Source organism: Alligator sinensis, unplaced genomic scaffold, assembly GCF_000455745.1.
Source record: "Alligator sinensis unplaced genomic scaffold, ASM45574v1 scaffold173_3, whole genome shotgun sequence".
NCBI lineage: Eukaryota > Metazoa > Chordata > Crocodylia > Alligatoridae > Alligator > Alligator sinensis.
The window spans coordinates 186,335-196,780 of record NW_005842076.1 but is presented as its reverse complement, the minus strand read 5'-3'; the positions used below and the strand labels follow the sequence as shown (position 1 = coordinate 196,780).

The following is a 10,446-nucleotide window of genomic DNA, read 5'->3' as shown; positions in this document are numbered from 1 at the left end:
AGCAGGACACTTCCATCCCTGAAAGCATGGGGTAGATTCTGCACTCTTCTGTACCCAAATCAACCTCACTAATTTAAGGTGAGTCCAAAACTTGGCTTCGCATTTCAAGCTGGTTCCAAAATAAGGACTCATTCCTGGATGATGCCAGGCATTCAGATCTCAGTCTGAATGTACTTTAGCCTATGCCTCTTTTTTGGCATGAAAGTAATTGCACTGAAGTCAAGTACATTGTGCTTTGCTGAATTGTCACATGAGTGTCTTGTTCTCTTGCAGAACTGAGCCCTATGTGACACTGGTATGTTGTTAGGGATCTACTGAAAATATATACTTTCCTTGATAAAAATCCCCAGATTTATTCTATTGCAGGGTGTCACTTGCATTTGGGAGATTACGTTTACACTGCTCTGATATATGCAAATACTTATGCATGTGATGCTGCTTGCCAGGGAAGCAGGAAACCTTTGAAGGCCTTGAACCCAGTTCTTCAGCCACCCGTGCACTTGAAGTAAAAGACACTACACTTGGACATCCAAAAGAGTTGGAGGAGGAAGCTCCCCCCTTGATAGTGGGCCACATCTCATATGTACCTCATATGTATCTGGGTGGAATTTTACAATTATGGCAGTTCAGCTCATAGGCATTCAATTCAAAAAGCACTTCATGGGCTACTGCTAGCATACAGAGGACCATGGAGTGCTGCTGATTTGCCTATGGCAGTCAATAAGTGAGCGCTGCATGCACAGAAGACACTGAAAGGTTCATATAGCGCAGGCATAACCGTTTCTGATCCAGCATAATTAAACAGGATTGATTACAGCAGTGTTTGTCCAAAACTGAACTGCATACCATTTTTTTTCTGGTACCGTAAATGAATTGAGACCCTGAAGAAACACCATGTTAGTCCCTCCACAGGCCCACATTCTAAAAGCTTTCTAACATGCAACAATGCAAATATACACAGAGAAGCAATTATACATTGATGAGAAATGAGCTCCACTACCAAAGAAAACTCAAGTATTTCTGAACACCAGGGCTTCTGTCAGCTGTGCCCAGACTGCTCCTTTGCATATACATGGAAAGATTCAGGCATCAAACACGTGATCTGAATCTTCTGCAGGGTGTAAGAAAATATGTTTTTATAAAAGATGCTTGCTTGTGTTTTTGAATAGTATGTGAAACCCTTTTCTGAATTCTCAGGCTGGAATGTCATTATGAGGAGGGTCAGGCCGGGATAGAATGGGTCAGGAGATACACGTGAGAACGTGTAGGTCAGGAAACCGCAAAGGATATTTCCTGAAAGTCACAGTCAAAGAGAACAGTTCATTTACATGAGTCAAAGCTAAGTTACTTAAGCAGGTCAGCATGAAAAAAGCCTGTATGTTCCAAAGGACAGTGTCTTTCTATAAATGAAAGATGTTTTGAGGCCTGGTACAAGTATAAACAGCTAGAGTATTGGGAAGGAAATAAAACACTCCAAATCATAAAGTTGCCTGCCACTGCTCTTCTCACCATCGATTTTATCAACAGCATAAGGCACCTGCTGGGTAAACCAGCCATAAATCTGGATGTTCGCATTAGCACTACATGTGGAAACTCTAAGACTGTGGCTAAAGGATGAAAAATCCCTCCCTCCTGAATACTCACTCTTCCCACCTTAGGGGTAGAAATATCCCTAATAACTTCATTTGAATATTAAATTAAACATTACTTGGGGGGGGGGGCAGGGGTGCTAAGGCAAATGGTTGATAGCTCAGAGGTTGCAAGTACAAGGCCATAGCAGAAACACTCAAGGCGTGGTTTGACAGATTCCAACAAATCTGTGAATTCTGCTAAATATGTTATCACAAGAACATGAAGAAAGAAGGAACCTTACTTAAAATTTTTAAGAGACTGCAATATTTCATTGTTGTTCTCAAAGGAACCCCCACAATGCCACAAATGAGATTATAGGATACTCACCAGATTAACAATTTGGCTTTGGTGCAGAGAAATGTGGGACTTATTTCTTTTAAAGATACAAATGTCCACATTTGGCTAGATGCAGCACCAAAAGGGGAGAATCAGGCACTCTACTATGGACCTCTGAGAAGGCTTAACTAATTTGGGTGCAAATTAGAAATCCTTAGGAAAGTTCTAACATGTGCCCAACGGCAAAGGAACCTAGGGACCATCTGTCACCCTGTGGCAGAGGCAAAATGGCAACAGAAGTAAGAATCTTCCCCTCAGTTGAGGGCAACTATAACTGTGGGTTTCAAATGAGAGAAATGAGTATCCTCTATCATCTAAGAATGCTGTTCATGCAAACACACATAAATTATGAAGCAAACAGTACTAGATGCAAAGAGAGGACGTAAATCCTGAACTGCATAGCTGTTACTCTGTAAGTAACCATTCACCAAGCCACAGAAAATCCTCCTGTTACAAAAAGCCTATATAGAGTTTCAGGTAAAGAGATCGAATTAGTTCCTGTCTTATAATTCTGCCCTCTCTGAATCTGGGTGTACTGTTCTGGACAGAAGTCATACCTTACAAGTATTTGTGATCAGACTGAAGAAGAAGGGCACAGCTGCTTGCTTTTTTTTTTTTTTTTTTTTTAAGTGAAAGTGAATGCTCCTGCTGGTATATTTGCTGAGCTATTTTCCCCAGACAAATACTTCTAAAGCTGAGAAAACACGAAGCTAGAAAATTTTTTTAATTGCACCTGAAGAAATGGTTTAAACGTCATTGCTGTGGTGTTTCCCACTTCCCCAGCCTGAAAAATGAAATCCCAGTTTAAACCAAATAGACACTGAATAGAGAAATGATCTCTCTAGCAGTGGATACAAATTAGGAGATACCTAAATTGGGGAGGGGGGGGGGAGGGGATTTTACTAACTAATTGAACAGTATAAACTGAACTGTGAAAAGTGCATTTTTTGCTGTTAATCCAATGAAAAACAAGATACTTTAAGAAATCTGGTTTTAACTGATATATCCCAAATCGCTATCAAGTATTCTGCAATTCAGCATAGCATGCACCTATAAGGCAGATGGAAGGCTTGATAATGGGGCAAATCTATGCTTATCTTTGCTAACCTTGCCATTGACATGACTAGACATCTTCAGAGGAGCAACGCCTATTCTAGACTAGCATCCAAAATAATATTATACATTCCTTCAGGGAGAAACTTCAAATAGGCCTGTTTTATCTAATCTCTAAAAGACTGCAACTGTACCTGCAGCTGTGCATAAAAGAAACTACTGTGTCTGTACTTTATTGGAAATAGATGCATTTTGAGTCACCGGCAGGAATCCATAGAAAAACAATATATAGAGGTTTTTTCCAAGTGGTGAAGGGCATTCCAAGACTAAATAGAAAGTAACCTAATTTTCCTTGAAGATTTACTATAAATGCATTAACCGATAGGAAACACCCTAATTTTCAAATTGATGTCATCTGGTAACTGACTGATTTTCAGAAAGTCCAAGGGAGAGATTCTGTGGTAAGTAGGAGGAATGGTTTCTGGCAGCTTGGGGGCACAGTGAGTTGGGCTCTGGCCTTTGTTTATATAGGGAAACTACTGAGGCAGTAAACTAAGTTATGAATTTACAGTGCACATAGTATTCCTTGTGTAGATACTCCTTGTCCTTTGGAAGTGGAGTAAATTACCTTATCCTTACTAGACACTGGGCATGTCTACACAAGACGTTTACTGCACAGCTGACTAATTAGCTGTGCAGTAAACATCATGCATCTACATGTGCACCACTATTAGGCTGGAATAAACTAATTTACTCTGCAACAGAATAGTACTTGTAAATACTAGTACTATCCTGCTGCATAGTAAAAAAACTCTGCACTGGTTCCTTGGGTAAATGGAAGTTGGATGTTTCTCCTTGGTGACCTGGTTGATTTTGTCGGCGATCAAAGAGAACAAACTATAGTAAGGGAAGGATGGGTCTCTCTTGGTCCTTTTCAAAGTAGAGTACTTGCACAAACTATCCAAAAAGTTCTCAAAATAATGAAAGGAAAAAGGAAGCATGTATGGCTAGCTACTGCTAGTTTCCTCAGCTTCCTTGGATATAAATACTGGCATTAGTATCAGGACATTGGCTATCAATGAATTTGTGCTGTGCATTCCAAAGTGACAACCCCCATAATTCCTATATTAAAAAAAAAAAAATAGTATCTCCAGCCTCTTGAGGGTGGCTACCTTTTCGCAGATGAGAAAGGAGTTCTTCCAACTTACCTGAGAGAAGCTCGCTGTTTCTTTTCAGACCCCCTCAGTTCTTCACTGGCTTTGCTCTCAGTTCTGTGCCTAGAGCTCTGCAAATCTGTCCCCCAAAAAAAGGCAAGTTATTATTCCATTCTTGCTGTGCTTATTCTGTCAGGTATATGCATTGCAATACATACAGACTTATTACTGTCATTCTATCAATGCCTCATCATTCATTATGGGGAAGCTCTTCAAAAGTGACATGGCAGTTCAAGTGCAATTGACTTTCACTGGGAGTTTGGGGCCTAAGTAACTTAGGCTCCCTAGTGGAAAAGTAAAGAACTGAATGGACATGGCCAAACAAAATCATTGCCACTCATCAGCTGCTTCAATAACTAACATTCCCTGCTGTTGTGTAGTTTCCCACTCATTGCACTCAAAATGGCTTTATTTCAAAACTACTGTTACAAGGGTGTTTCAGGAAGTATAACTATTACAGTAAAGGCATGACTTGTTGGGTTTTTTTAAACCAAAATTGTTAAACGGATACAAACCCTAATCTGCACAGAGTTGTACTGATAAGAAGATTGTATTGTATGCATTGTAACAGCATAGTTTATTTAGTTTATTCCTTTTTGTGTACAGGAATAAGCTATACTGTTATAAGGCACCATTATACCAATAAATATTATGATCAGATTATGCTGGTACAGTTAAAATGGTGCAACTTTTATATTTAGACAAGTGCTGGTAATGCTGTAATGTATGATGCTGTTAGAATAAACACATTACAAACAGACTCTACTAGCCACATCTCTCTGAAATTTGTGAGAGCCACCCTTGTATAACTGGTGACAGTCATTAACCCAGTACTTTCATGTACATTGATCAACATATATTATCCAGGGATGTTTCACTAGCATATACTGACTAACTGAAAGGGATAAACAGATTCTATGTATCGCAGGATTTGAATTTAAGGTACAGATGATATAGTTCCTCCTTTTCTCCAACTGGCTTAAGACCTGATCAAGTCTTGATGATTTTGGCTAGGAGTATGTTTCTTTTTAATGATATATTTTTTCCTTGTACAAGCTCTAGTGTACAGATGTCAAAGAACCTTATAGTGATGTGGTTATTTCTCTTCCTGTACTGGAGTATCTATATTGCTATAAGGAACTTTTGTACAAATATAATTGTGTCAACACTGAAAGGCAGGTGGTCATACTACTTTAATTGTACCAATATAGTTTAGATAGTACAACTTCCTAGGGTACAAAAGGCCTTAATCTTCAGGCATATTTTAAGTACAACCACAGATCTCATAGCATGTAACTACTGCAAATCAGAAGTAATAAAAAAAGAGGGGAAGTTTAATTTTCAAATGTAGACTCCTAAATTAGAGCAGACAGCTCTACAGGTAAAATCTCAAATGGGCATTTAGGGACCAAATTACTCCCATAATTAATCCTCTCAATTTAATTTAATTTTATGTTTTTCTACCTATCAAATGCAAAGAGGGACCTTTGAGGGAAAGCTTTTCAAAAAGTGTAGTATACATCCTTACCAGTATGGTTTAAGAGGATACTCTTTTTCTTCTGACTGCCATCTGGTGCCACGGTAAGCTTCACTCGCAGAGTTTTACTTGAACTTGGAGAGTGGTTTACTGATGCATCAACTACCTCATAGATGGTATGAAGCAAGCTGGTAATATCCTACAGTTGGGATTAAGCACAAACAAAAAGAAAAAATACGGTAAACATGAGTAAAGAACATATAGCCTTGTTACTTATTAATATAACCATTCCAAAAATGGATCTGTAGGCTGCAGAGATGCTCTCAAGTCTCACCGTATTCATAAGGAATGGATGGTATGCAGCACTTAACTGTGCTAGAAGTGTTTGGCCTCAACAATTCCAGTCTTGTTCCTTAGACAGACATATCTTTAAGAAATATATTTTCCTACTGGACTTACAGGTACACACACTTCATAGCAATTTTATGACCTTGGGTGACAGATACAGAGAAGCATTTCAAGCACACGATCTCTGTCTCTCATATTCTTTACCCTTGGATGCCATAAAACATCATAAAGGTTATGATATGGGAAAAACCAGACCAAAACACCTTTAGGGGGAAAAAAAGAGATTATTCACATTGTCCCAAACCAAGCACACCCTATTAGCAGTCTGGGATATTCAGTTTCTTTCTATTCTCTTAAATGTAGCTAAAGTATAATTATTGATGCTGAAAATTGAGTTCACATCATCCAAGCCATAGCAAGCAGACATTTCCACAAAGCCCAAAATATAAGACACACCACCCCTCACAAATTCAGGGAATTGTTTTTCTTCCTGTTACCACTCTTGGATACATGGGGGATAGATCCCAAAGAACAAATTTGGGCTGAGTTTAAGATATGCGGTTAAGAGACGAGGCAGGACTGCAAAGTTCAGAGCTGAAATGGGACTGGATCTAACTTTCCGTAAACTGTAAGACTGCTACTTCAGCCTACTTCAGAGACTGACCCCCAGTGTTCAGAATGGGATGTGAACTTTACTCAAAGGTTTGCCATACTGACAATGTGGTGTTCAGATTCAGGCCTGTCTTAAAACATTCTTCATATTAGCTTTGCATCTCCAATGCTACATAAGTGTCATAAGGGGTAGGATTAACCCCCCACCCCCTTCAACATTTCATAATGCAACTATGTCTTTAAACATTTTAGGCATAGAAACTACTTTGAAAGCCAGGGTTCCTTTCTAACACCCCAGTTCAGAAAAACATTTATTCAAGCTTGAGCTTAAGCCCACACCTATTCAGCAAAGCACTTGAGAATGTGTTTAAGTCCCCTTAAGTCAATAAGATTTAAGTACTTTATTGAATAGGGTCTGATCAAAAGAAAGCATTTCCAAATTCATACAACTCCTTTGTCCCATACAGGAGGAATACTGAATCCTGATTGCTTAATTAATATATATATATATATATATAGGTGGAATATAGCCCCTTTTTAGCAGCTAACATTGCTGCAAGTCAGCTCATATTTAGTCAGCAAGAGAGCTCCAAGCCAGTCAGCCTTTAATATTATACAAATGCCCTTGCTTCATACGTGGCTTCTGCCAAGATGAGTGAGAGATCAGTTGCTTGGCTCATTACTTGAACGGAAGTCTTTTCCCAGAGTCGACTAACTAGGACAACAATCTAGAACCAAAGCACTGCAATCATAGGAGACAATCCCACTGAATATACAATTTATAAATGATCTTTGCCCATCTTCTTTGTCCCATCACCCTATCCCAGAACCTACATCCCTTCCAGAAGCCAGGGGGCACAAAAGGAACTATCTAAATCAGCTGTATTAAATACAACAAACTGGTACTGAAGAAGATTGAGACTAGTTCAATAAAAACTCAAATTCTATAAGATTTTTCCTTTACACAGGGTTCATACCCTTAACAAATGTATCCTCAAAGCTCAGCATGCTCAGGTAAGCACCAGTTTAAACAAGTGATGTAGCATACACCCCTCATTATCTAGTCAGCTTTATAGGAGACAGTGAGACATTATTCACTGCACACAGAATATTTTGTTCTTAATAGTCATATTCCTTTCTCTGTAACATGCAGAGAAACATTAAAATTATTGCCAAGGCAAATTACACTAGATGCAGTGCTCACTCTCTTCCAGTCCGATTCAAATTCTGCTCTTTATTTATATTCACTACATTTGCTTAATGTAATGGAATTACACCAGATTTATGATCTGATCCTATTCCCTCTGACTTCAGTAGGGTAGGATCAAGCACTTGCATTGGTATAAACAGAGCATAATTTGGCAGTCTCTCCATTTTTTCCACAGAAACATTTTTTACCCAAAACCTAAATGACCCTATTTATAGTATGCCACAAGTGTGATTGGAGCCTGTTTCTATCCTCTTGACAAGAATCTCCGTCTGAAAGCCTGTGCAAGAGAATGACTGCTTAATAAGATGGGTGGTTATGCGATCTCTTTCACCAACCCTTTCCTTTCACACTTTCATCCTGTTTTGACATCTACCCAGACCACTTGGAAATTTCTTAACAGACACAGCAGCACCTGACAGAAGGTGTCCCAGGCTAGGCCTTTTGTGGCAACTGACAGATGGAGTGGGATGGGGAGGGGGGTTGTAAGTATTTTGCTTAATAGGAATGGGCAAAAACATACACAACAGATATCTACCTTTGGGATATCCCATCCTAAACTAACTTCTGGAAGGCCTCATGCTATGCACATAGGCTCCATTTCATTTAATTCATCCCTATCCAGCAAAGCACTTGAGCACATGCTTAACTTTAATGGGATTTAAGCATGTACTCAAGTGCTGTGGTGATCTGGGGTCTTATTCATTCCTCGACAAGGATTCTCCCACTGCATTCTCCCTGCCTGCGACATGATTAGCCAACACAGGCAGCTTTCTGAGTCCTGCCAGTTTCAATAGGGCTATTGCTAAACCATTCACCTACAACCCAACTCCTTCCTTTTGTTCGGATACAGCGTATATTTTTCCTAGCTGTTAAAGTGCTCTACATTTTACTCTGAAATATGTAAATACAGCAGAATATACCCTTATGCAGTAGCACGAATAGGCATGGGAGAGAGGAGAACCAGCCACAGTCACCAACTTAGGTGGGCTGCCAAAATAGTCAACCCCACCCCTGCAGAATCTGTGCCCTGGCAGCAAGAGCCGTTCCACAGCATTGCTTTTGCAGCTGCAGCTGGTGCACAGACCCTGTACTGCTGCTGCTGCTGATTTGAGCACAAGAGCAAGGGCAGGAAGAGCACCTGGCAGCAGCAGCCAGGGTGTTTTAGGTAATAGGTTAGACTTCTGAGCCGCCTCCTCCCCCTACTCTATTTGCTGAACCATTCCACCTCCTCCCCCTCACCCCTGCAGGGTTTGCCCAAGCCACAAACTGCTTGCCCCAGCTTTTGAACAGGGTTTTTTGGTTGGTGTTGTGGCTAGGGGCAACTCCCACATGACATGTCACCCTTCTTCCTTTTGCTACATTTTGTGGGTCTTTCCCAACAAACCACTTCAGCCAACTTTTTAAAAAGTACTTGCAGGCCCTGTCAAGGCAGGCCAGCTGCAATACTTGTGTAACACATACTTTCTCAGCCAGCAATGTGTGTCTGCACACACTTCATGTCAGAAAATTTTGCCTCGCTCAGCCAAACAGGCTTGGATTATCCCAGACTGTTTTAGCCTGCCCAGCCCCTAGACATGTAAACACGCTGCACAAAAGCCTCACTAGACCTGTGGGTTTTCATTGTGCAGCTTTAGTATTTTGTGATTCTCCCCAGGTAGAAAATCAAATTCTTTCCAAGAGGATATGGTCTCCTTTGCTATCCATAAGTAAATAAAAGCACCCTTCTGATTGTGCAAGGATCACACAATCACCCTTATACAACTATTTTTGAGCTGTTTCATAGATTTCATAGACATTAGGGCTGGAAGGGACCTCGGAAGATCATCGAGTCCAGCCCCCTGCCCAAAGGGCAGGAAGTCGGCTGGGGTCATAGGATCCCAGCAAGATAAGCATCCAGTTTGCTCTTGAAGGTGTTCAATGTAGGCGCTTGAACCACCTCCGGTGGCAGGCTGTTCCAGACCTTGGGGGCTCGGACAGTAAAGAAATTCTTCCTTATGTCCAGCCTGAAACGGTCTTGTAGTAGTTTATGACCATTCGACCTAGTTGTCATCCCTTGGGGTGCTCTGGTGAACAAACGCTCCCCCAGATACTGGTGGTCACCCCTGATAAACTTATAGGTGGCCATCAGATCACCCCTGAGCCTGCGCTTTTCCAGGCTAAAGAGCCCCAGGGCTCTCAGCCTGTCATCGTAGGGTCTGCTTCCCTGACCTCTGATCATGCGCGTGACTCTTCTCTGGACTCTCTCAAGCTTCTCCACATCCTTTTTGAATTGTGGAGCCCAAAACTGGACACAGTACTCCAGCTCCGGCCTCACTAAGGCCGAGTACAGGGGGAGAATGACGTCCCGGGATTTGCTTGAGAAGCATCTATGGATGAAAGCCAGCGTTTTGGTCGCTTTACTAGCCGCCGCATCGCATTGCAGGCTCATGTTCATCTTGAGGTCAATGATGCCCCCCAAGTCTCTTTCTTCCATAGTGCTAGCCAACATAGCACTGCTGAGCCTATAAGGATGCTGCGGGTTTTTCTTCCCAAGGTGGAGAACCTTGCATTTATCAGCGTTGAAC

General features: G+C 41.0%; 1 protein-coding gene across 2 annotated transcripts in view; it reads right to left on the bottom strand.

The window, feature by feature from the left end:
* The window catches only part of NKD1 (naked cuticle homolog 1), a 170,590-nt gene that overhangs the window by 10,749 nt on the left and 149,395 nt on the right, over positions 1 to 10,446 (bottom strand). For both annotated transcript variants that reach the window (XM_006023699.3, XM_014520002.2), the window contains 2 exons: positions 5,764 to 5,911; positions 4,230 to 4,314 (listed from right to left, as the gene is read on the bottom strand). In XM_006023699.3, coding sequence (XP_006023761.2) covers positions 4,230 to 4,314; positions 5,764 to 5,911 — 233 coding nt within the window. The remainder of the gene's footprint in view (positions 1 to 4,229; positions 4,315 to 5,763; positions 5,912 to 10,446) is intronic.